Source organism: Mustelus asterias, chromosome 1, assembly GCF_964213995.1.
Source record: "Mustelus asterias chromosome 1, sMusAst1.hap1.1, whole genome shotgun sequence".
Classification (NCBI taxonomy): domain Eukaryota; kingdom Metazoa; phylum Chordata; class Chondrichthyes; order Carcharhiniformes; family Triakidae; genus Mustelus; species Mustelus asterias.
In genome coordinates this window covers 121,116,746-121,144,126 of record NC_135801.1, presented here as the reverse complement: position 1 = coordinate 121,144,126, position 27,381 = coordinate 121,116,746, and the positions used below count along the sequence as shown (strand labels likewise).

Here is a 27,381-nt window from a genome sequence, read left to right as displayed (position 1 = left end):
GAACACAATAAGGTGTGTCTAGGAATCAGAATACATCATTACCTATAGACTAATCACATTTAGGTGGCTTGGAATGTGCATACCATCAATTGGTGAAAACAGGTATCCTATTTAAGAGGGTTCATGGTATGACCTACGAGAAGAGCTTGGGGCCTCCTATTATTTGATCCACAATATCTTGGGCCTTCTTTTTGCTCTATTCTTCTTGGCTGACTATGCTTTAATTTTATAGGTTTGGAAAAGATTGCTTCCTCAATGGTGGACTTCAGACCAATGAGGAAGTAAACCTTTCCACAAAAGTAAGGCAGTACCTTTATCAATTCTCCAAGACGATGAAACTTGAAATACTGTTTCTTCTCCTGTTGGCTGCACCAACTTCAGAGAGTTGCAAAGGCAATAATTGCCTACTGAGTGCAGTGGGTCACGGCAGAGCAGTGGACATGGTGGAACATGCCAGGCTCAGTCAGGAAGAGAGCAGTGCTAGTGGAATCCAGAATAGAGGGGGTAAAGCAGCAGCTAATTTAAAAAGCAAGGGACAGATGAGCAGAGAATTTTAGGTTGAGTTGATTTTCCCAAGAGATCCTGATAATCTTTCTTCCTATTATTCTCTCATTTTTGTTCTCAAGAGTGGGTGAAAACAGAACACTTTGGAATTGCTAACATTCAAAAATATTAAACAAAAGCAAAATACCATGGAATCTAGAAATCTGAAATGAAAATAGAAAATGCTGTAAATATTCAGCAGGCTTGGCAGCAAATGTGGAGAAAGAAACAGACTTAACATTTCAGGTCGATGACCCTTTATCAGAATCAATGAAAGGTTATTGATCTGAATGAAACATTAATTCTGATTCTCTCTCCACAGATTCTGCCAGACCTGCTGAGTAGTTCCAGCACTGTTTATCTCACAAAACTTATGTTTGGAATGCATTATGTTTTATCAATATGCACAGGATGGTTTTATGATTACTGCCCTTGGACAAGTATTTGCCTCCTTAAAATACGCTGTGATTAACCGTTTGAAGTCAACGAAGTGTGGACGGAGAAAGAATGGCTGCAACAATAATTTGACGGCAATAGTGGCTTTAAAATGGCTTTTCTGGCTGAGAGTCAAGCATGCTGGGATTTTTGGTCAACTTATAATTAAAACTAGATGCAGGTCATAAAGTTGCTCTGCTCCGGGAGCTGTGATTTGAAGCTTCCCAAGTAATGGAAGTTTACATTTGACCAAGACATTGTGGTTTTGATCTATTATCGTTATGTATGGCACATGTCAAATGAACTAAGCGTAATGGCGTCGTTTGCAAGTAATTTCATTGGATATGCGAGCCATATGATCAGTTTCTGGTTACAAGTTGCCTGGATAACAGAGAATCTTCCAGAAGCGAGTGGAGGATTGTGGATAAAAAGACATGTGCAGCCTTTGTTTGGCAGCGATAACTCAAAAAGAGACCAACCATAGTAAGAAGACCTGTACCCTGAAGGATGCTTCAGAGAAAGAGTAGACAGGTTCTACATCGAGGATATTTCTTGGCCAAGGATTTCCTAAACTCGGTAGTATCTATTTTTAGTTAAACAGCTAAAGCTGACGTCCAGCAAAAGTTGATGTCCAGCTAAAGTTAATATGCAGTTAAGAGTTAAAGTTCAGTTGAAAGTTGATGTTCAGTAAAGAGTTGCAACTGCCTGAGTTGGCCAAAAGTGTTAGATAAAGAAATTGTTGAATTACTGTCCTTGTTTGTCTCATTAAACTGGAAGGCTTGGAAGATGTTTTAATTTAAAAGCTGAGTAACAGAAGATACAAGGCAATGGGATTGGTTTTAGATTGCTGTAGCGAAGAACGAGCACAGCCACTATGGACTGAATTGCCTCTTTCTGTGTTAGACGTTTCTATAGCAACGGCAAGGACATTTTTGCTGACCCTTTTAAAGCAAAGGCCGAAATCAAGCAATGTATAATGGTTATATCAAAGCTGCATTAGATGTCAAATCCTCAATCTCACATTGATGCAAACTGGAGGAATGTTCCATTCAAAGAGCTTTTTGTCTGGGCATTCTAATTATTTTTTCTGCCCATTAAGCTGAGGGATGTCAGTGCATGAGAAATTAATCAGCTTTTTGAGTTTCTTTTATTTCCACTTAATTTCCTCAAACCAACTTGAATACATCCTATAAAAAAAATTGATCTGTCAACTAAAGGGGAATCCTGAATATTTCAGCCAAGTCTCCTTGAAAATCAAAATCATATCGGCCATGATTTTTAGCTCTTCTCTTTAAAGTCACCGACTGCAAACAAAATGATCAGAAAATGGAAAGCTATGCATGCAATCTGAGCTTGGATAAACATGGTACTTTTTTGTTCTTGTTTAAAGTTAAATTCGGTTCACCAGGATTGACTAAATGAAATCAACCAAATAATTATTCTGCTGCAGACTAATTTTACCCAACATACCCATTTAAACAAAAATGTGGTGGCACTGCTACACTGTCCTATACTGCATCTAGCACACATGCAGAGTAAAAACAGTTCTTGCATTCACCCTATTCTGTACAAACCTCACCATTGCTAGCGGAAGGCATGCAAATAGAGTATCTATAAGCATCTATCTGAAAGTGTTTTTTTTATAGAAGTGTTTTAAATACATTTTTAATATATTTTAAAAATTAGGAAGCATGGCAGATGACAGTGTTGACAAAATTATTTGACTCTCAATGTAGCTTCTTGATGGTCCATTGGTTACATTTTTTCTGTTATCCAGATGACCTGTTTACGGCCAGCTAACTTCTCAAGCAATGCATAGTATGTTAATCAGAACTTAGGATTTATCTGCAAAATAGCTCATTTTAAATAACAGAATGGTAGCAATACACACTTCAGTAACAGATCTTTCCACTAACACTGCTACTTGTTCATCCACCTATTAGGTCAAAAGCTCCAGTGTAGTTTTTCTTGGGTAGAATTTATAGACTCCTCTAGTTCTTACAAATAATACACTTTCAGGTTCAGCTGGGAAAGGCAAACACTTGAAATTAGACAAGCGATAACATGTTGGTTAGCAAAATGGAAAATAGCACATAAGCAGTTTTCCTCTGCACTTGCAACTAAATATAGTATTGTAAAAACATGAGATAATGTTTTATGTTCTAAATATTAAACAGGGTTTCAAATTCACCTGTTCTGATGAGTCAGTTGTGGGAACTGGTAAAGGCAAGTCTGTAATTAATCCATAGGCAGGAGCTGCAGGTCTGGGACCACTAAAGCCTTGGCCTGGAACTGAATCCGGAAGACAAGGAACAGTTGACTCCTGTGTAGTAAACGGCCCAATAAATGGATATCCTTGGGGAGGGTAAGGAGCCATACCAGCAGGGCCACTGAAACGGCTAAGAGATTAAATTCATAAAGATTACAAAACAGAAAAGGTTAAAACTTCAGTCTTAAATTGAATATTTAATTGCAATTGTGATTGAACACAGAGGAAAATAAGTATCTAGAAGCTGGACAGTCAGATCTGTGTAGTTTGTATCAACCCAAGTGGCTCCTAGATTTTTTGTTTATGAAAATGAAGTACTTAAATTGGGCTCATTATCTGAATAGTTTAAACTGGAAAAAAACACAAGAACAGATAGTACTCCAAACAGAAATTGAAGAACAATATTTGGTTTACTGTAATAAATGAATATTTTGTCCTCCAATGTTAGAACAAGAGGCAATGTTTTACTAAGATACTTTAGCATGTCCTCTGTTGAAAACTTAATGAGATACAGCAAATCACTGGTTAATCCTAAAGTTTTATTAAAATTAATCAATTTTCTATTTAGACCTCAAATAAAATTACTTTTAAATACATCAAAGTAACAGTTTTCTAAAGGTTCTTGTGGTAGTTGGGCTAGGATTTGCCCCATCAAGTCAACCAAGGAGCAGTTTACTTTGCTGTAAATATCAATCTTTAACAATAGTCTAGTGGCAAAAGAGTAATGATTTCTCAAATGTTTTAATACACATCATGTTAATGAATGTCAAATTTCAATTAAATTTGTCATAAGCATATCTAAATGTCAGCTTTTGTCATGAGGGGTATGGAATAAAAGTGCCCATGCTACTGGACACTGCATGAACTTAAAACAGCCAACAGGGAACTGTGTTTCTGATTAAACTACTGTATTTTAAAATATTCAAATCATGTCTAAGTCTAAGGGCGGCACGGTAGCACAGTGGTTAGCACTGTTGCTTCACAGCTCCAGGGACCTGGGTTCGATTCCCGGCTTGGGTCACTGTCTGTGTGGAGTTTGCACATTCTCCTCGTGTCTGCGTGGGTTTCCTCTGGGTGCTCCGGTTTCCTCCCACAGCCAAAGATGCGCGGGTTAGGTTGATTGGCCATGCTAAAAATTGCCCTTGGTGTCCTGAGATGCGTAGGTTAGAGGGATTAGTGGGCAAATATGTAGGGATATGGGGGTAGGGCCTGGGTGGGATTGTGGTCGGTGCAGACTCGATGGGCCGAATGGCCTCTTTCTGCACTGTAGGGTTTCTATGATTCTTGAAGTTATCGTTGGGCTAATTATTGAAATAATACCATTCCCCATAGATAGAAAAGCAAAACAGTTTCAAAATCAATTTAGGAGATATGCAAGTACTGAAAAAGAGAGATACTGTCAAAGCTTTTCATCTAGCAATGATCAGGACAATTTCTCAAGATTATCAATTGTAAGGGTACAATTGATACTGCATGAGGAGAGCTTGGCAGTTAACTGTACCCCGGTGCATCTTCCATAGCAGAGTCTCTTCCAATCAGAGTCCACATAGAACATAGAACATAGAAAGCCACAGCACAAACAGGCCCTTCGGCCCACAAGTTGCGCCGATCACATCCCCGCCTCTAGTCCTATCTATAGCCCTCAATCCCATTAAATCCCATGTACTCATCCAGAAGTCTCTTAAAAGACCCCAACGAGTTTGCCTCCACCACCACCGACGTCAGCCGATTCCACTCACCCACCACCCTCTGAGTGAAAAACTTACCCCTGACATCTCCTCTGTACCTACCCCCCAGCACCTTAAACCTGTGTCCTCTCGTAGCAACCATTTCAGCCCTTGGAAATAGCCTCTGAGAGTCTACCCTATCCAGACCTCTCAACATCTTGTAAACCTCTATCAGGTCACCTCTCATCCTGCGTCTCTCCAGGGAGAAGAGACCAAGCTCCCTCAACCTATCCTCATAAGGCATGCCCCCCAATCCAGGCAACATCCTTGTAAATCTCCTCTGCACCCTTTCAATGGCTTCAACATCTTTCCTGTAATGAGGTGACCAGAACTGCGCGCAGTACTCCAAGTGGGGTCTAACCAGGGTCCTATAAACTCAATCCCTCGATTAATGAAGGCCAGTACGCCGTACGCCTTCTTGACCGCATCCTCCACCTGCGAGGCCGATTTAAGAGTCCTATGGACCCGGACCCCAAGGTCCTTCTGATCCTCTACACTGCTAAGAATGGTACCCTTCATATTATACTGCTGCTTCATCCCATTGGATCTGCCAAAATGGATCACCACACACTTATCCGGGTTGAAGTCCATCTGCCACTTCTCCGCCCAGTCTTGCATTCTATCTATGTCTCGCTGCAACTTCTGACATCCCTCCAAACTATCCACAACACCACCTACCTTGGTGTCGTCAGCAAACTTACCAACCCATCCCTCCACTTCCTCATCCAGGTCATTTATGAAAATGACAAACAGCAAGGGTCCCAGAACAGATCCCTGGGGCACTCCACTGGTCACTGACCTCCATGCAGAGAAAGACCCCTCCACAGCCACTCTCTGCCTTCTGCAGGCAAGCCAGTTCTGGATCCACAAGGCAACAGCCCCTTGGATCCCATGCCCTCTCACTTTCTCAAGAAGTCTTGCATGGGGGACCTTATCGAACGCCTTGCTGAAGTCCATATAGACCACATCCACCGCTCTTCCTTCGTCAATGTGTTTGGTCACATTTTCAAAGAACTCAACCAGGCTCGTAAGGCACGACCTGCCCTTGACAAAGCCGTGCTGACTACTTTTGATCATACTAAACTTCTCTAGATGATCATAAATCCTGTCTCTCAGGATCCTCTCCATCAACTTACCAACCACTGAGGTTAGACTCACCGGTCGGTAATTTCCCGGGCTGTCCCTGTTCCCTTTCTTGAATATAGGGACCACATCTGCAATCCTCCAATCCTCCGGAACCTCTCCCGTCTCCATCGACGATGCAAAGATCATCGCCAAAGGCTCCGCAATCTCCTCCCTCGCCTCCCACAGTAACCTGGGGTACATCCCATCCGGTCCCGACGACTTACCAACCTTGATGCCATTCAATAGTTCCAACACATCCTCTTTCTTTATGTCCACATGCTCGATCCTTTCTGTCCACCGCAAACCAGCAGTACAACCACCCAGATCCCTTTCCACCGTGAATACCGAGGTAAAGTATTCATTAAGCACCTCCGCCATTTCTAACGGTTCCGCACAAACTTTTCCCCCTTCACCTTTTAAGGGTCCTATGCCTTCACATCTCATCCTTTTACTCTTGACATATTTGTAGAAAGCCTTGGGATTCTCCTTAATCTTACCCGCCAAGGCCTTCTCATGACCCCTTCTCGCTCTCCTAATTTCCTTCTTAAGCTCCTTCCTCCATCCCGTATACTCCTCTAAATCCTTAACACCTCCTAGCTCTCTGAACCTTCTGTACGCCTCTCTTTTCTTATTCACCAGGTTCATCACAACCTTCGTGCACCACGGTTCCCGTACCCTACCAACACCCCCCTGTCTCATCGGAACGTTGTCATGCAGAGCTCCAGACAAACATTCCTTGAAAATCCTCCACTCTCCTTCGGTACTTTTCCCCAAGAATGCCTCCTTCCAATTTACCCGTCTAATTTCCTCCCTGATGACACTGTATTTCCCTTTACTCCAGAGAAACACTTTCCTAGCCTGCCTGATCCTATCTCTTTCCAATGCTATCGTGAAGGAGATAGAATTATGATCGCTATCCCCAAGATGCTCACCCACCGAGAGATCCTCCACCTGTCCAGGTTCATTAGCCAGCACCAGATCAAGTACAGCCTCTCCTCTAGTAGGCTTATCCACATACTGTGTCAGGAAACTCTCCTGGACACACCTAACAAACTCCTCTCCATCCAAACCCCTAGCCCTAGGGATATTCCAATCTATGTTTGGGAAATTAAAATCTCCCATCACGACAACTCTGTTATTCCTACATCTCTCCAGGATCTGTTTCCCCATCTGCTCCTCAACATCTCTGTTACTATTGGGCGGCCTATAGAAAACACCCAGCAACGTTACCGACCCCTTCCTGTTCCTAACCTCCACCCACAGAGACTCCGTAGTCAATCCCTCCACGGCGTCCACCTTCTCTACAGCCGTGACACTATCCCTGATCAACAGTGCCACTCCCCCCCCTCTCTTGCCTCCCTCCCTGTCCTTCCTGAAACATCTAAAACCCGCCAACCTATCAGCATTCTCTTCTCATGCCGTATGAATTATTGTTCCCTTTACAATGGGTAGAGTCCAGCTTGATGAGCGCAACATGAAAAGTTGAGAATGCTTCTTTTTTTAAGAATACTTAAGTTGCTTACTACCAAACAATTAAATATCTATATATTTATATATATCACAAGTTATGTAGGAAAATGGATCAGACTTAAATATAGGCGTGTGTACATAATTAGTGTTCTAAAATAACGATATACAATAGCAACTCAGTAATATGTAAATAACTGGTATGACTATCTGTTGATTCAATTATGTAAACAACAGTTGGCTGATTGGAACTATTGCAAAATTAAGAAAAAAGTGAAAGCTCGTTCAGGTTTTTGCACAATTACTTGGATACCAATATGTTCACCACAGAAAAAAAACTTGCATTTATACGGCGTCTTTCAGATCTGCAAGATGCATCTAAAAACTATTCACAACCATGTGAATTATTTTGACATTATCACTAATGTTATGTTGACAAATATGGCACCAACAATGTACATATCAAGGTCCTATAAACAGCAATGTGATAAATAACTAGTTAATCACTTTCTTGGATGGTGTAGGTGTACATCAAGGGGTAAATATTGACCAGGACAGCGGGAGAGCTCTCCTGATCTTAGAATGGGACTTCTGGCATTCAGCTGAACACCCAGGTAGGAACTCAATTTAACATCACATCTGGATCGAGTAATAACCATAAGGGGAGCTTGTAACAAAGCTATTGTAATAATGATGGACAACTTTAAGCTTCAGATGGACTGCACAAATCAAACTGGCAAAAGTAGTCTGGAGGAATAGCGCATCAAATGCATTTGAGGCAGTCACCTAGAACAACACATCACAGAATCAAACATGGCCTATTTTAGATTGCGTCTTGTTTAAAGAGATATTATTTAGTAAGAGATCTTCTGTGGAAAACTGACCATAAAAGTGATCAAGTTGGAGAGAGATATATATTAAGTGCAAAACAGTATTAAACTTAAATAAAAGTCAGTTTCATAGGCAAAAGGAACACATTGACTAAATAGATCGGGAAATTAAATCAAAAAGTTGATAATAGATAAGCAACGGCAAATATTTAAAGAAATATTGCACAAATCTCAAATATATACTCAATTCTCAAATAAAACAAATACTGGGTGTCCTTGATAGGTATGTCCCTGTCAGGCAGGGAGGAAATGGCCGAGTGAGGGAACCGTGGTTCACAAAAGAGGTGGAATGTCTTGTGAAAAGGAAGAGGGAAGCTTATGTAGGGATGAGGAAACAAGGTTCAGATGGCTCGATTGAGGGTTACAAGTTAGCAAGGAATGAGCTGAAAAAGGGGCTGAGGAGAGCTAGGAGGGGACATGAGAAGTCCTTGGCGGGTCGGATCAAGGAAAACCCCAAGGCTTTTTACTCTTATGTGAGGAATAAAAGAATGACCAGGGTGAGGTTAGGGCCGGTCAAGGACAGTGGTGGGAACTTGTGTATGGAATCAGTAGAGATAGGCGAGGTGATGAATGAATACTTTTCTTCAGTGTTCACCAAGGAGAGGGGCCATGTTTTTCAGGAAGAGAAGGTGTTACAGGCTAATAGGCTGGAGGAAATAGATGTTCGGAGGGAGGATGTATTGGCAGTTTTGAATAAACTGAAGGTCGATAAGTCCCCTGGGCCTGATGAAATGTATCCTAGGATTCTTTGGGAGGCGAGGGATGAGATTGCAGAGCCTTTGGCTTTGATCTTTGGGTCCTCGCTGTCCACGGGGATGGTGCCAGAGGACTGGAGAGTGGCGAATGTTGTTCCTCTGTTTAAGAAAGGGAATAGAAATGACCCTGGTAATTATAGACCGGTTAGTCTGACTTCGGTGGTTGGTAAATTGATGGAAAAGGTCCTTAGGGATGGGATTTACGACCATTTAGAAAGATGCGGATTAATCCGGGATAGTCAGCACGGATTTGTGAAGGGCAAATCGTGCCTCACAAATTTGATAGAATTTTTTGAGGAGGTAACTAGGTGTGTTGATGAAGGTAGGGCGGTTGATGTCATATACATGGATTTTAGTAAGGCGTTTGATAAGGTCCCCCATGGTCGGCTTATGATGAAAGTAAGGAGGTGTGGGATAGAGGGAAAGTTGGCCGATTGGATAGGTAACTGGCTATCTGATCGAAGACAGAGGGTGGTGGTGGATGGAAAATTTTCGGACTGGAGGCAGGTTGCTAGCGGAGTGCCGCAGGGATCGGTGCTTGGTCCTCTGCCCTTTGTGATTTTTATTAATGACTTAGAGGAGGGGGCTGAAGGGTGGATCAGTAAATTTGCTGATGACACCAAGATTGGTGGAGTAGTGGATGAGGTGGAGGGCTGTTGTAGGCTGCAAAGAGACATAGATAGGATGCAAAGCTGGGCTGAAAAATGGCAAATGGAGTTTAACCCTGATAAATGTGAGGTGATTCATTTTGGTAGGACTAATTTAAATGTGGATTACAGGGTCAAAGGTAGGGTTCTGAAGACTGTGGAGGAACAGAGAGATCTTGGGGTCCATATCCACAGATCTCCAAAGGTTGCCACTCAAGTGGATAGAGCTGTGAAGAAGGCATATAGTGTGTTAGCTTTTATTAACAGGGGGTTGGAGTTTAAGAGCCGTGGGGTTATGCTGCAACTGTACAGGACCTTGGTGAGACCGCATTTGGAATATTGCGTGCAGTTCTGGTCACCTCACTATAAGAAGGATGTGGAAGCGCTGGAAAGAGTGCAGAGGAGATTTACCAGGATGCTGCCTGGTTTGGAGGGTAGGTCTTATGAGGAAAGGTTGAGGGAGCTGGGGCTGTTCTCTCTGGAGCGGAGGAGATTGAGGGGAGACTTAATAGAGGTTTATAAAATGATGAAGGGGATAGATCGAGTGAACGTTCAAAGACTATTTCTCTTGTTGCTGTGGAGAAAGGCAGAGCTGTGACTGGTGACAGGATTTTTGGGGTAAGAATTAGTTTTAAGTACTTTTCCGCGGGTGTTATTTATTTATTTAATTTAGTTTTAAATTTTGGCGCGCAACCGGCAGTGGCCGCGGGGTTTACTGGGAAGGGTCTCTTGAGTTTTTTTTTAGTGCACAGGAGGTTTAAAAGGCAGGTCCCACTATCTAGCGGGCAGCGTTGGGAGCGGGCAGCGGAGTGAGACGGAGCTGAGTGAGAACTGAGGGGCTTTGGCTCATCGGGCTTAGGCAGAAAGGGCGAGCAGGGGTGAGTTTCTTATTTTTAAAAAATTTTATTTATAAGTTACTTTTCTCCGGGTACCTTGGTAGAAATAATTTGGAACAGAGAGGAATAATCTTCATTCACTTTATTATGACTGTCAGGCCAGTATGTTGTTCCCAATGTAGGATGTGGGAGGTCTTGGAGGCTCCTAGCCTCCCAGACGACCATATCTGTGCTGGGTGTGTTGAGCTGCGGTTCCTAAGGGACCATGTTAGGGAACTGGAATTGCAGCTCGAGGACCTTCGCCGGGTTAGGGATAGTGAGGAGGTCATTGACAGGAGCTATCGGCAGGTGGTCACACCGGGACCACGGGAGGAGGGTAACTGGGTAACAGTGAGGAAGGAGAAAGCTCGGGTGATGGTGAGCACCCCGGTGGATGTGCCCCTTAATAATAAGTACTCCTGTCTGAGTACTACTGGGGTGGACAGCCCACCTGGGGGAAGCAGCGGTGGCAGTGTCTCTGGAGCTGAGCCTGGCCCAGTAGTGCAAAGGGGTAAGGAAAGGAGGGTAGTGCTAATTGGGGACTCTACGGTGAGAGGGTCAGATAGGCGTTTTTGCGGACACAGACGGGACTCTCGGATGGTGGTTTGCCTCCCTGGTGCAGGGGTCCAGGATGTCTCTGGTCGAGTCCCAGAAATCCTGAAGGGGGAGGGAGAGGAGCCCAAGGTCGTGATGCATATAGGTACTGCTGACATAGGTAGGAAGAGGGAAGGGGTCATGAAAAGAGAATATAGGGAGTTGGGTAGACAGCTGAGAAAGAGGAATGCAAAGGTAGTAATCTCGGGATTGCTGCCTGTGCCGCGGGAGAGTGAGAACAGGAATCGGTGGAGAATTAATGCGTGGCTGAGGGACTGGAGCAAGGGACAAGGATTTGGGTACTTGGATCATTGGGACCTCTTTAGGGGCAGGTGTGACCTGTTTAAAAAAGACGGGTGGCACTTGAATCCCAGGGGGACCAATATCCTGGCGGGAAGGTTGGCTAAGGCTACTGGTGAGACTTTAAACTAGAAAGGTTGGGGGGAGGGAATCGAAATGAGGGGACTGAGAGCGAGGAGGTTAGCTCGCAAATAGATAAGGAATGTAGACAGGGTAAGAGGGAGGTTAGACGAGTGAGGGAGAAGGGAAGTGCTCAGGCTGAAGGTCTGAGATGTGTCTATTTTAATGCCAGGAGTGCAGTGAATAAAGTGGATGAGCTTGGAGCGTGGATTGCTGCTTCGAATTGTGATGTGGTGGCCATTACGGAGACTTGGATGTCTCAGGGACAGGACTGGGTGCTTCAGGTGCCGGGTTTTAGATGTTTCAGGAAGGACAGGGAGGGAGGCAAGAGAGGGGGGGGAGTGGCACTGTTGATCAGGGATAGTGTCACGGCTGTAGAGAAGGTGGACGCCGTGGAGGGACTGACTACGGAATCTCTGTGGGTGGAGGTTAGGAACAGGAAGGGGTCGGTAACTTTGCTGGGTGTTTTCTATAGGCCGCCCAATAGTAACAGAGATGTTGAGGAGCAGATGGGGAAACAGATCCTGGAGAGATGTAGGAATAACAGAGTTGTCGTGATGGGAGATTTTAATTTCCCAAACATAGATTGGAATATCCCTAGGGCTAGGGGTTTGGATGGAGAGGAGTTTGTTAGGTGTGTCCAGGAGAGTTTCCTGACACAGTATGTGGATAAGCCTACTAGAGGAGAGGCTGTACTTGATCTGGTGCTGGCTAATGAACCTGGACAGGTGGAGGATCTCTCGGTGGGTGAGCATCTTGGGGATAGCGATCATAATTCTATCTCCTTCACGATAGCATTGGAAAGAGATAGGGTCAGGCAGGCTAGGAAAGTGTTTCTCTGGAGTAAAGGGAAATACAGTGTCATCAGGGAGGAAATTAGACGGGTAAATTGGAAGGAGGCATTCTTGGGGAAAAGTACCGAAGGAAAGTGGAGGATTTTCAAGGAATGTTTGTCTGGAGCTCTGCATGACAACGTTCCGATGAGACAGGGGGGTGTTGGTAGGGTACGGGAACCGTGGTGCACGAAGGTTGTGATGAACCTGGTAAATAAGAAAAGAGAGGCGTACAGAAGGTTCAGAGAGCTAGGAGGTGTTAAGGATTTAGAGGAGTATACGCGATGTAGGAAGGAGCTTAAGAAGGAAATTAGGAGAGCGAGAAGGGGTCATGAGAAGACCTTGGCGGGTAAGATTAAGGAGAATCCCAAGGCTTTCTACAAATATGTCAAGAGTAAAAGGATGAGATGTGAAGGCATAGGACCCTTAAAAGGTGAAGGGGGAAAAGTTTGTGCGGAACCGTTAGAAATGGCGGAGCTGCTTAATGAATACTTTACCTCGGTATTCACGGTGGAAAGGGATCTGGGTGGTTGTACTGTTGGATTGCGGAGGACAGAAAGGATCGAGCATGTGGACATAAAGAAAGAGGATGTGTTGGAACTATTGAATGGCATCAAGGTTGGTAAGTCGCCGGGACCGGATGGGATGTACCCCAGGTTACTGTGGGAGGCGAGGGAGGAGATTGCGGAGCCTTTGGCGACGATCTTTGCATCGTCGATGGAGACGGGAGAGGTTCCGGAGGATTGGAGGATTGCGGATGTGGTCCCTATATTCAAGAAAGGGAACAGGGACAGCCCGGGAAATTACCGACCGGTGAGTCTAACCTCAGTGGTTGGTAAGTTGATGGAGAGGATCCTGAGAGACAGGATTTATGATCATCTAGAGAAGTTTAGTATGATCAAAAGTAGTCAGCACGGCTTTGTCAGGGGCAGGTCGTGCCTTACGAGCCTGGTTGAGTTCTTTGAAAATGTGACCAAGCACATTGACGAAGGAAGAGCGGTGGATGTGGTCTATATGGACTTCAGCAAAGCGTTCGATAAGGTCCCCCATGCAAGACTTCTTGAGAAAGTGAGAGGGCATGGGATCCAAGGGGCTGTTGCCTTGTGGATCCAGAACTGGCTTGCCTGCAGAAGGCAGAGAGTGGCTGTGGAGGGGTCTTTCTCTGCATGGAGGTCAGTGACCAGTGGAGTGCCCCAGGGATCTGTTCTGGGACCCTTGCTGTTTGTCATTTTCATAAATGACCTGGATGAGGAAGTGGAGGGATGGGTTGGTAAGTTTGCTGACGACACCAAGGTAGGTGGTGTTGTGGATAGTTTGGAGGGATGTCAGAAGTTGCAGCGAGACATAGATAGAATGCAAGACTGGGCGGAGAAGTGGCAGATGGACTTCAACCCGGATAAGTGTGTAGTGATCCATTTTGGCAGATCCAATGGGATGGAGCAGCAGTATAAAATGAAGGGTACCATTCTTAGCAGTGTAGAGGATCAGAAGGACCTTGGGGTCCGGGTCCATAGGACTCTTAAATCGGCCTCGCAGGTGGAGGATGCGGTCAAGAAGGCGTATGGCGTACTAGCCTTCATTAATCGAGGGATTGAGTTTAGGAGTCGGGAGATAATGCTGCAGCTTTATAGGACCCTGGTTAGACCCCACTTGGAGTACTGCGCGCAGTTCTGGTCACCTCATTACAGGAAAGATGTTGAAGCCATTGAAAGGGTGCAGAGGAGATTTACAAGGATGTTGCCTGGATTGGGGGGCATGCCTTATGAGGATAGGTTGAGGGAGCTTGGTCTCTTCTCCCTGGAGAGACGAAGGATGAGAGGTGACCTGATAGAGGTTTACAAGATGTTGAGGGGTCTGGATAGGGTGGACTCTCAGAGGCTATTTCCAAGGGCTGAAATGGTTGCTACGAGAGGACACAGGTTTAAGGTGCTGGGGGGTAGGTACAGAGGAGATGTCAGGGGTAAGTTTTTCACTCAGAGGGTGGTGGGTGAGTGGAATCGGCTGACGTCGGTGGTGGTGGAGGCAAACTCGTTGGGGTCTTTTAAGAGACTTCTGGATGAGTACATGGGATTTAATGGGATTGAGGGCTATAGATAGGCCTAGAGGTGGGGATGTGATCGGCGCAACTTGTGGGCCGAAGGGCCTGTTTGTGCTGTGGCTTTCTATGTTCTATTTCCTCGGGTGGATGGAGCTATTACAAGGGGGCATAACTATAGGGTTCATGGTGGGAGATATAGGAAGGATATCAGAGGTAGGTTCTTCACGCAGAGAGTGGTTGGGGTGTGGAATGGACTGCCTGCAGTGATAGTGGAGTCAGACACTTTAGGAACATTTAAGCGGTTATTGGATAGGCACATGGAGCACACCAGGATGGTAGGGAGTGGGATAGCTTGATCTTGGTTTCAGATGAAGGTCGGCACAACATCGTGGGCCGAAGGGCCTGTTCTGTGCTGTAATGTTCTATGTTCTATGTTCTAAAACTCCATGGAAAAAGTGATCCCTCCACAGCAAACTAAAGAGGTGAAGGATAACATTAGATTTTAAAAACTGGCCACAATATTGTCATGTAAAGTAATAAGCCTGAAGATTGGGAGTTTTAGAAACTAGTAAAGGACAATCTACTTGGGCAGCGCAGTGGTTACCACTGCTGCCCAACAGCGCCAGGGACTTGGGTTCAACTCCATCCTTGGGTGACAGTGTACAGTTTGCACATTCTCCCCCTTTCTCCATGGTTTTCCTCTGGATGCTCCAGTTTCCTTCCCCAGCCCAAGGATGTGCAGGTTAGGTAGATTGACCATGGTAAATTGCTCCGTAGTATCCCAAGATGTATAGGTTAGATGGATCAGCCATAGTAAATGTGTGGGTTATGGGGATAGGGCAGGAGGGGGGGCCTGGATAAGATACTCGATCCGTAGGTCGGTACGGTCTCAATGAGCCGAACAGTCTATTCTATGACTCCTGCTCCTATTGCTTACATTCTTACCACCAAAACTTTGGTGAGTAGTTAAAAAGAGTGTAAATTAGCAACAAATAAAAACAAGTTCTAAGAGCCTCTTTAACTAAGCAAGAGTAATGAAAGTAAATGTGGTCATCTTAGTAGCGGAGGCAGGAAAGAATGAATGGAGAATAAAAAAACTGCAGACATTATGCAAACATTCTGTGTCTGTCTTCTTCACAGTAGAAGACACCAAAGTCAAACCAGAAATAACAGGGAACCAACATCCTAATAAGAGTGAGGAACGTAGAAGTATTTTAATATTAGAAAAGTACCAGAGAAATTAATGGGACTAAAAGCCAACAAACCCCTGGATCGAATGGTCTATCACCTGGAATTCTGGAAGAAGTGGTTCCAAAGCTAGTGGATTTACTGATTGTGATCTGTTTGTGTCAGGCTTCGCGGTAGAGGACACAAATAGCTTACCGAAAATTGACGGTCATGGGACTGTAGGGAGTGAGGTCCTTAAAACGATTACTATTACTAAAGAGGTAGTGCTTGGTAGGCTAATGGGACTAAAGGTAGACATGTCCCTGGGCCCGGATGAAATGCATCCCAGGGTACTGAAAGAAATGGCAGAAGTAAAAGCAGATGTGTTGATTGTAATTTATCAAAATTCACTGGACTCTGGGGAAGTGCCAGATGCTTGGAAAACAGCTAATGTGACGCCACTGTTTAAAAAAGGAGGTAGACAAAAGGCGGGTAACTACAGGCCGGTTAGCTTAACGTCCGTAGTTGGGAAATTGTTGGAATCCATCATTAAAGAAGAAATAGCAGGACACCTGGAAAAAAATGGTTCGATCAAGCAGACACAGCATGGATTCATGAAGTGAAAGTCATGTTTAACGAATTTACTGGGTTTTTGTGAAGATGCAATGAGTGCAGTTGACAGAGGGGAACCGGTGGATGTGGTGTTTTAAGATTTCCAGAAGGCGTTCGATAAGGTGCCTCACAAAAGGTTGCTGCAGAAGATAAAGGTACACGGAGTTGGGGGTAAAGTGTTAGCGTGGATTGAGGATTGGCTATCTAACAGGATGTGGAGATGCCGGCGTTGGACTGGGGTAAACACAGTAAGAAGTTTAACAACACCAGGTTAAAGTCCAACAGGTTTATTTGGTAGCAAAAGCCACACAAGCTTTCGAGGCTCTGAGCCCCTTCTTCAGGTGAGTGGGAATTCTGTTCACAAACAGAACTTATAAGACACAGACTCAATTTACATGAATAATGGTTGGAATGCGAATACTTACAACTAATCCAGTCTTTAAGAAACAAAACAATGGGAGTGGAGAGAGCATCAAGACAGGCTAAAAAGATGTGTATTGTCTCCAGACAAGACAGCCAGTGAAACTCTGCAGGTCCACGCAACTGTGGGAGTTACAAATAGTGTGACATAAATTCTGATTCTAGGATCGCATGATATTCGCATGCCTTCAACATGTCATTGATGAAGACGAACATCTCGCCAAGGCCATCCCCACACCCCCACTTCTTGCCTTCAAACAACCGCACAACCTCAAACAGACCATTGTCCGCAGCAAACTACCCAGCCTTCAGGAGAACAGTGACCAAGACACCACACAACCCTGCCACAGCAACCTCTGCAAGACGTGCCGGATCATCGACACAGATGCCATCATCTCACGTGAGAACACCATCTACCAGGTACACGGTACATACTCTTGCAACTCGGCCAACGTTGTCTACCTGATACGCTGCAAGAAAGGATGTCCCGAGGCATGGTACATTGGGGAAACTATGCAGACGCTGCGACAACGGATGAATGAACACCGCTCGACAATCACCAGGCAAGACTGTTCTCTTCCTGTTGGGGAGCACTTCAGCGGTCACGGGCATTCGGCCTCTGATATTCGGGTAAGCGTTCTCCAAGGCGGCCTTCGCGACACACGACAGCGCAGAGTCGCGGAGCAGAAACTGATAGCCAGGTTCCGCACACACAAGGACGGCCTCAACCGGGATATTGGGTTTATGTCACACTATTTCACATAAATATTTCTGCTTTTTTCCTCCTGAGTCTTTATCATGCGATCCTAGAATCAGAATTTATGTCACACTATTTGTAACTCCCACAGTTGCGTGGACCTGCAGAGTTTCACTGGCTGTCTTGTCTGGAGACAATACACATCTTTTTAGCCTGTCTTGATGCTCTCTCCACTCCCATTGTTTTGTTTCTTAAAGACTGGATTAGTTGTAAGTATTCGCATTCCAACCATTATTCATGTAAATTGAGTCTGTGTCTTATAAGTTCTGTTTGTGAACAGAATTCCCACTCACCTGAAGAAGGGGCTCAGAGCCTCGAAAGCTTGTGTGGCTTTTGCTACCAAATAAACCTGTTGGACTTTAACCTGGTGTTGTTAAACTTCTTACTGTATCTAACAGGAAGCAGAGAGTTGGAATAAATGGGTGCTTTTCTGGTTGGCAGTTGGTGACTAGTGGCTGCCGCAGGGATCGGTGCTGGGGCCTCAACTGTTTACCATTTACATAGACGATCTGGAGGAGGGGACTGAGTGTAGGGTAACAAAGTTTGCAGATGACACAAAGATGAGTGGGAAAGCGAATTGCGTGGAGGATGCGGAAAGTCTGCAGAGAGATTTGGATAGACTAAGTGAGTGGGCGAGGGTCTGGCAGATGGAGTATAACGTTGACAAGTGTGAGGTTATCCACTTTGGAAGGAATAATAGTAAAATGGACTATTATTTAAATGGTGAAAAATTACAACATGCTACTGTGCAGAGGGACCTGGGGGTCCTTGTGCATGAATCGCAAAAACTCAGTTTGCAGGTGCAGCAGGTGATCAAGAAGGCAAATGGAATGTTGGCCTTTATCGCGAAGGGGGTGGAGTATAAAAGCAGGGAGGTCTTGCTGCAATTGTACAAGGTACTGGTGAGGCCGCAACTAGAGTAGTGTATGCAATTTTGGTCCCCTTATTTGCGAAAGGATATATTGGCCTTGGAGGGAGTACAGAGAAGGTTCACCAGGTTGATACCGGAGATGAGGGGGTTAGCTTATGAGGAGAGATTGAGTAGATAGGGCCTGTACTCGTTGGAGTTTAGAAGGCTGAGGGGAGATCTTATAGAGGCATATAAGATAATGAAGGGGCTAGACATGGTAGAGGCAGAGAGATTCTTTCCACTTAGAAAGGAAACAAGAACTAGAGGACAGAGCCTCAAAATAAGGGGGAGTCAATTTAGAACAGAGTTGAGGAGGAACTTCTTCTCTCAGAGGGTAGTGAATCTCTGGAATTCTCTGCCCATTGAAGCAGTGGAGGCTACCTCTTTAAATATGTTTAAGTCACAGGTAGATAGATTTCTGTTCAATAAGGGAATTAAGGGTTATGGGGAGCGGGCAGGTAAGTGGAACTAAACCACTATCAGATCAGCCATGATCTTATTGAATGGCGGGGCAGGCTCGAGGGGCTAGATGGCCTACTCCTGCTCCTATTTCTTATGTTCTTTCAAGATTCTGGAATAATTTCAGTGCTTTTGAAAGAAGTAAATGTAATACTGCTATTCAAGGCACGAGGGAAAGCTGGAGAAAAAGCAGTGAAATCCAGTTAGCCTTACATCAGTATGGAATTGACAACTGGGCATTTTGAAAATTATAATATGATTAGATAGTGTCAACCTGGATTTGTGAATGGGAGATCATATTTGACTAAAGTACTAGAGTTTTTTTTGAGAATGTAACTATCAAGTAGATAATGGGGAAGCAATGGTTTCAGTACTAGTATAAGTTATCAGTTCGCAAAGTTGGGGGTAATAAATTAGTCCAGAGAGAAAATCAGCTAAAGGATAGAAAACAGTAGGAATACAAAAGCAATATACTGCAAATGCTGGAAATCTGAAATAAAAACAGAAAGTGCCAGAAACATTTCAGGTCAGGCAGCAATTGTGGAGAGAAAATCAGAATTAAAGTTTCAGGTTGATGATCTTTCATCGGAAATGTGAAAAGTTAGAAATGTAATAGGTTTTAAATATGTGAAGTGGCGGAGGGTGGAAAAACAACAAAAGAGATCTATAATAGTGATGAAGATGGTGGGATTAAATTAAGTAGTTGGTTGTGCAGTCCCAAAGGGAGTAATGATGGGACAAATAGAAAAAGATGTAAATAGGGGAAGTGTGAATGGTAGAATAATGAACAGCTGTCGTTTGCTGAGACACTGTTTCCCCCGGTTTGAGAGTCTTTGGGGCCATGCCTCCAGGATAAGGGGATAGTAATTTCAAACAGAAATGGAGTAATTTCTTCACTCATTTAGAATTGTGAATCTTTGGAATTCTCTAGGTCTGTGAATGATAAATCTTTGATTATATTCAAGGCTAAACTGAGGTTGATTGATTCCAGACAGGGATTGCACAAGACTATAGGAGTATATTTAAGACAGAGATAGATAGGTTCTTGATTGATAAGGGGATCAAAGGTTACAGGGAAAAGGCGGGAGAATGAGGGTGAGAAACATAGCAGTCATGATTGAATGGTGAAGCAGACTTGATGGGTCAAATGGCCTAATTTTGCTCCCATAACTTACAGAATATGGAACGAAGGTCAATAAGATCAGGGTTGAGCTTTGAATAGCAGAACAATTTTTGAGCAGCATATGGCTTACTTCAACTTCTATTCCCTAAGGTTTTTATCTGTAAAAATGCCATCTATGACAATGTAACACTCCCTCAATACCACAGTGAAGCTTTATGCTAGATTATGTGCTCAAGTCGTAGAAGGACTTGAAACTACAATCTTCTAATTCACACGTAAGCTTGTTACTGCTGAGTCAAACTAAAGCATACATGACGATCATACTTACTATGGAAAGGATGCTGAGCTTGAAGTTAACATTGGAGGGTTCTTCCAAAATTCTTCAAGAACTGTCTGGATGATTTTTCCAAGGTCCGAATGCATTGTGAACTTCAATATTAGATCAACAAAAGATAAAGTTTTATTTAAAAACGGTAAGAAATTAAAATACACACCAGACATAGACCAAGTAACAGCAACCATAAACTAATTTTCTTCACAATCACTGAAAACAAAAAGGAGTGCAAAATAAAGACGCTGATCTAGAAACTAGAATAATTTCAACAGGATCAAAAGAACCTCATCCAAATTCATTCGCTGGAAAATGGCAGGTCAAACAACAGACCAAGACTGGGAGATCTTTAATGAGTTGGATAAAGTATGGCTAAAATACATTCTGATTCGCAGTAAAAGAGCTACATTAAAAGTAGGGCTTCCATGGATAAATAGACCATTTTATTTATTCATATATATCAGGAATTGCAGATATTTATTACTTTTAAATTGCAAATCTTGCCTTGCTTCACTCCTATATTTTCCAACTATGTTGCTTGCGATTTGGACATATAATAACAATTTATTTTCTATTATACTGATTTCATGGTGATTTTTCACATGGTTCAATATTCATTAGTTTCGTATTCACAGGCCATTGTGCCATGACTGCACAATGTTCATAGAATCTACAGTGCAGAAGGAGGCCACCAGGTCCATCAAGCCTGCACCAACAACAATTCCACCTAGGTCCCATCCCCATAACCCCACATATTTGCCCTCCTAATCCCCAAGACACTAAAGGCAACTTATCATGGCCAATCAACCAATCCCGCACATATTTGGACTGTGGGAGGAAACCGGAGCATCCGGAGGAAACCCAAGCAGACATGGGGAGTGTGTGCAAACTCCACACAGACAGTCACCTTAGGCCAGAATTGAACCCGGGTCTCTGGCACTGTGAGGCAGCAGTGCTAACCACTGTGCCACCCAATATAATGTTCAGCACCATTTGCGACTCCTCATATATTGAAGCAGTCCGTGTCCAAATACAGCACGACCTGTACAATGTCCAGACTTGGGCTGACAAGTGCCAGACATCGACCATCTCCAAAAAGAGAAGATCTAACCATCGCCCTTGACGTTCAATGGCATTACCATAGTTGAATTCCTCAACATCAACCTCCTGAGTGTTACCATTAACCAGAAACTGAACTGGAATAGCCATATAAATACTGTGGCTACAAGAGCAGATCAAAAGCTAGGAGCCCTGCGACGAGTAACTCATCTCCTGACTCCACAAAACCTGTTAACTATCTACAAGGCACAAGTCAGGGGCGTGATGGAATACTCTCCACTTGTCTGGATGACTGCAGCTCTAACAACATGCAAGTAGCTTGACACCATCCAGGACAAAGCACTCTGCTTGATTGCTACCACTTCCACAAACATTCTATCTCTCCACCACTGACGAACAGTGGCAGAAGTGTGTATCATCTAAAAGATGCACTGAAGGAACTCACCAAGGTTTCTTATGTAGCAGCATCCAAACCCATGACCACTACCATCTAGAAGGATAGGGGAGCAGATACCTGGGAACACCACCACCTGGAGGTTCCCCTCCAAGTCATTCATCATCCTAATTTGGAAATATATCTTTGTTCCTTCACAGTCACTGGGTCAAAATCCTGGCAGTCCCTCCCTAACAGCACGGTGGGTATACCTATACTCAAGGACTGCAATCTTTCAAGAGGTAGCTACCACCACCTTCTTAATGTAAATAGAGATAGGCAATAAAAGCTGGCCTAGCCACATTCCATAAATGATTTTCTTTTAAAGCACCACTCCATCCATCTCCCCACCACCCCTCCCACACCACTTCCTGCCCCCAACCAATGTGCAATTCGCATGCCATTCTGCACATGGTGGACTCTTCAAGGGTCTTTAGAGCCCCTTTACAAAGTGAAACTTAATTGAGTTACATGTTATTTTCAATACATTTTTCTATGAATGGTTAATGCTTTTTGTTATAAAACAGCATATCCTTCAGAATGCTGAGAGCAATGCCATGTTAGTACTTATTTAAGGTGTGATATGCTAGACTCAAGTCTTTTGAATCTAGAAATAGATAAATACAATGAAAGACAACACAATTATATACTTCACAAAATGAGCGAGTTAAAAAAGGAGAGATTGTTTTTACATACATTTGTAATCAATGGACTCGTCACCACTGTCCCACTATGCTTGTCCACTAAATGGTGCCTCACTGGAGGGAAGACTGAGACCACAGGTTTTTCTTGTGGAAACTGAGGAGGAAGCAAGCTAGATGTGTAAAGGAAAGAAAAAAGTAGTAAATTTTGTATTCACTCCTTACAGCAGCTACAAACAAAAACATGGAGCCACTGTGTACATCACAAAACGTTAACTCAAAAACAAATGACAGCATACAAGTGTAGATGAAAATATTAATTTCCATTATCATTCTGCAAACATTTTATCACCATCCACACCTCGTATTTACTCCTTTGTGAATGCCAATGCAAAGTATTTGTTGAGGATTTCACCCACTTCCTCCTGCTCCACGCACAAATTCCCTCCTTTTTTCTTTTGAGTGGACCTATCCCATCCCTAGCTATCCTCTCACTCCTTATATGTACAAAACGCCTTGGGATTTTCCTTAATCCTGTTTGCCAAGGACATTTCATGGCCCCTTTTGGTCCTCTTAACTCCTTATTTAAGTTCTTTCCTGCTTTCTTGATATTCTTCAAGGGCTCTGTCTGTCTTCAGTTTCCAAAATCTTGCAGTTGTCTCCTTTTTCCTTTTGACCAAGTTTATAATTTCTCTTGTCATCCAAGGTTCCCGAATCCTGCCATCCTTATCCTTCATTTTCCCAGAAACATGCTCTAATCAACTAGCCTTTAAAAGATTCCCACATGACAGATGTGGATTTACCCTCAAACAGCCACCCCAATCTACATTTCCTGCCTAATATTGTCATAGTTAGCCTTGCCCCAGGTTAGTACTTTCACCCGAGGGCTACTCTTCCTTATCCAAAAGTTAACTTAAAAAACTTACGGCATTATGGTCACCGTTCCCAAAATGCTCCCTACTGAATCTTCGATCAGCTGGCTGGGCTCATTCCCCCCCATACCAGGTATAGTAGGGCCTTGGACCAAAGGACTCCCAGTTAATACAGGGGAAGTTAAAAATCACCCACAACAGCAACCCTGTTGTTTTTACATTTTTCCATAATCTATCCGCATATTTTTTCCCCTATCTCCCACTGATTGTTAGGAAGTAATAGTATCCTTCTTATTGCTGAGCTCTACCCACATGGCCTTTTGATGAGCCCTCCAAGGTGCCCTCGCTCAGTACAGCTATGATATTCTCCCTAATCGGTAATGCAACGAACGAGTAGTTACAGAAACCCACTTTTTCACCAAATACATGTTTCAGGACTGACAGATCCACTGTTCTAACTTCAAGACCTGATAGCTTAGTTAGCTTTCAATTTCTCCCCCTCACATTTTGCCTTCAGTGGGTGCTTCATTGTCACAGCTACTTTGTTAATGGACATGCTTATTGCTTGACAGATGATCTTTTTATCCAAAGATGGAAAACATTGCCTATTTGTCCTTTCCCCTCCTTTTTTTTCTGAATTGAATAATATGCTTGTGAAAAGTGTGTGAAAAAATATTGTTCAATTTAATTTTGTAAAATAGATATCTCAAACTTGAGCTTTGATACTTACATGTTTAGATTGATTGTTTTATTGTTCACTGTGAAAGGCAATCTATATTCCACATCCTTCTGTATTTCCACTATACTAAATAAACAGAATTGTAATTGTTAAGTACAAGATTGTTATATCATACAATTATACTTGTTGACGTTAAAACTTGACCAAAAACCATAACATTTAATATTGAAACAAGTATCTTTATGAAAGTATGCAAACGTTTGCCTGTCATTATGTACTTTGAGTTTCTGAAGCCTCATTTCCTACTCCAATGCATATATTCACATGCACTCATATAGTGACATTCATTAGGACAATTATACTTAACACTTATCTGAGTCCATAAATCAGTTGAATTGAATGTTATATCAATCAGCCAAGCATGTCTCTGCTGTTCCTGTCAAACTAGTATAATCTCATTCACCTAATTGTTTCAGAATATTTCAACATTCTTTTTTCCACAGTAGCTATGTCCTTCTGTCAATTAAATTCATAAAGCCTATTTTAATAATGGTTTGGGGCAGAGATTGCCATAATTCTACCACCTACCATTTAATGATTTGTTTTTATAACCTCCCTTTATGTGACTATCATTTCTTACACTTAACACTGGTCTGCAGGTAGAGAAAAAAGATCACTGTTTCCCTTAGTATCAACCTTGATATCTTTTAAAATCTATATTTAGTTACTCCTTAATCCCCTTGGTGGTTATGGAGAAATGAAGAGATCCTTAACTTTACAAGTCTTGGTTCATCACTAACCCCAGTACCATCCTAGTGAATTCATGCTGCATATTTTCCATAATGGGTGCCAAAACAGTAAACAATACTCCAACTCCAACCCTGCTCAAACTTAACTTGTTTTTACATTCTATGACTTGAGATCAATTTATCTCCTTTTATTTGAAAATTCATTTGGTTGCTACCTTTAGTAGCCATATTATCGGATTTATAAAAAGGGGAAACTAGATAAATTAAATGAGGGAGAAGAAATAGAAGGATATATTGAAAGGGCAAGGTGAAATGGTGCAAGGAGACTCATGGGGAGCATAAACACTAGCAGACTTGTCAACTGAAAAGCCCATTTCTGTGCTAGTGAAGTCACCATAGTCCTAGATGACCATTGGCTGCTCTCCCCTTTGAGGGGCAGAACTGACTGGTGATGACTTAACCGGAGGATCACATCTCAGGCAAGGGGCAAGGTTGAGAAGGCGGGCCCTCACGAGTCACCTCAGCTGGCTGAGAATTGAAGTAAGAAGTCTCAACACCAGGTTAAAGTCAAACAAGTTTATTTGGTAGCACAAGCCACCAGCTTTCGGAGCGCTGATCCTTCATCAGGTAAGTGGGAGTTCTGTTCACAAACAGGGCATATAAAGACACAAACTCAATTTACAAAATAATGGTTGGAATGCGAGTCTTTACAGGTAATCAAGTCTTAAAGGTACAGACAATGTGAGTGGAGAGAGGGTTAAGCACAGGTTAAAGAGATGTGTATTGTCTCCAGCCAGGACAGTTAGTGAGATTCTGCAAGCCCAGGCAAGTCGTGGGGGTTACAGATAGTGTGACATGAACCCAAGATCCCGGTTGAGGCCATCCTCATGTGTGCAGAACTTGGCTATCAGTCTCTGCTCAGCGACTCTGCGTTGTCGTGTGTCGTGAAGGCCGTCTTGGAGAACGCTTACCCGAAGATCAGAGGCCGAATGCCCGTGACCGCTGAAGTGTTCCCCAACAAGAAGAGAACACTCTTGGTGATTGTCGAGCGGTGTTCATTCATCTGTTTGTCGTAGCGTCTGCATGGTCTCCCCAATGTACCATGCCTCGGGACATCCTTTCCTACAGCGTATCAGGTAGACAACGTTGGCCGAGTTACAAGTGTACGTACCGTGTACCTGGTGGATGGTGTTCTCACGTGAGATGATGGCATCCGTGTCAATGTTCTGGCACGTTTTGCAGAGGTTGTGGGGTGTCATGGTCACTGTTTTCCTGAAGGCTGGGTAGTTTGCTGCGGACAATTGCAGTGCTCTGAAAGCTAGTGGCTTGTGCTACCAAATAAACCTGTTGGACTTTAACCTGGTGTTGTGAGACTTCTTACTGTGTTTACCCCAGTCCAACGCCGCCGGCATCTCCACATCACGAGAATTAAACCCATGCTGGCATCATTTTGCATTATGAACCAGCTGTCCAGCCAACTGAGCAGCTGTATTCATTTCGCAAACTGCCATGGTAGGATTCAAACTCGCATGTGCCCAGATAGTCAGACCTTTGGATTTTAGTCCAACAACATATTTTCTACTCTTTCATGGGATGTGCATGTTACTGGCTAGGCCAGCATTCTTATTGCCCATTCCCAACTGCTACAATGCATCGCTAACCAGCTGTCCAGCCAACTGAGCTAAACCGACCATTGGTCCATGAGGCAGAGTAACACCAATGGCATGGGTTCAATTCCCATACTGGTTAAAAGTATTCACGAAGGCCTGCCTTCTCAGTCTTGCCCCTCACCTGAGATATGGTGATCCTCAGGTTAAATCACCACCAAATCAGCTCTCCCCTTCAAAGGGGAAAGTAGCCGATGGTCATCAGGGACTACAGTGACTTTACCGTTTAGTTTGTGCTGTATGCTTATATGTATATATGATCTGCACACACTTCTCTTACTCTTGGAACTTTATAGTTTTGCTTGGAAAGGATTATAAGTGGTAAAAATTACAGTACATAAATAGAAAAAATATCAAGGTTGGGTTTGCCCTGGAACATCCTCCTTTCTTCACTTTTCTCCTTTAAAACATTGCGTAGAACCTAACACCTTGACCAAGTTCTGGTCATCTGACCTAATTGCTGGAATTTTACTGGCCTGTCTGCCATGGGAATTGGAGCGGATGAGGAGCAGAGCATGGGAAGATCCATTGTCCTCGGCCAGGATTTTATGGTTTCAGGACGAGCGAGGCCGTAAACCCTTCCCATAATCTCCTCTCAGGCTCCGTGTCATACTTTGTTGTATAATGCTCCTGTGTAGCACTTTGGGAATGGGCTATATAAATATAAGTTGTACAAGGTAGCCTGACCAGCACACTGGATAGTTTACCTGTTTGCAGGCCTCCCAAACATTTCTAGTAACTTGAATTTCTTAGATTTTGAGCTGGAGGCAGCCCTAATCTAAACGACCCTGGGTTTTTATTCCCCCTAATAGTGTAGTGACTGTTCGATTGATTTCAAGATCAGCCTAGCACCGTTTGTTGTGCTTGATAAATCCAGTGGTTAT

The 27,381-nt window shown here is 43.5% G+C and overlaps 1 protein-coding gene across 7 annotated transcripts in view; it reads right to left on the bottom strand.

Annotated features, from left to right (window-relative positions):
* vps37a (VPS37A subunit of ESCRT-I) overlaps nt 1-27,381 on the bottom strand; it is a 53,201-nt gene that overhangs the window by 21,336 nt on the left and 4,484 nt on the right. For all 7 annotated transcript variants that reach the window (XM_078217615.1, XM_078217623.1, XM_078217629.1 and 4 more), the window contains exons 2-5: nt 24,133-24,207; nt 22,586-22,703; nt 20,395-20,495; nt 3,170-3,377 (exon numbers count right to left, since the gene is read on the bottom strand). In XM_078217615.1, coding sequence (XP_078073741.1) covers nt 3,170-3,377; nt 20,395-20,495; nt 22,586-22,703; nt 24,133-24,207 — 502 coding nt within the window. The remainder of the gene's footprint in view (nt 1-3,169; nt 3,378-20,394; nt 20,496-22,585; nt 22,704-24,132; nt 24,208-27,381) is intronic.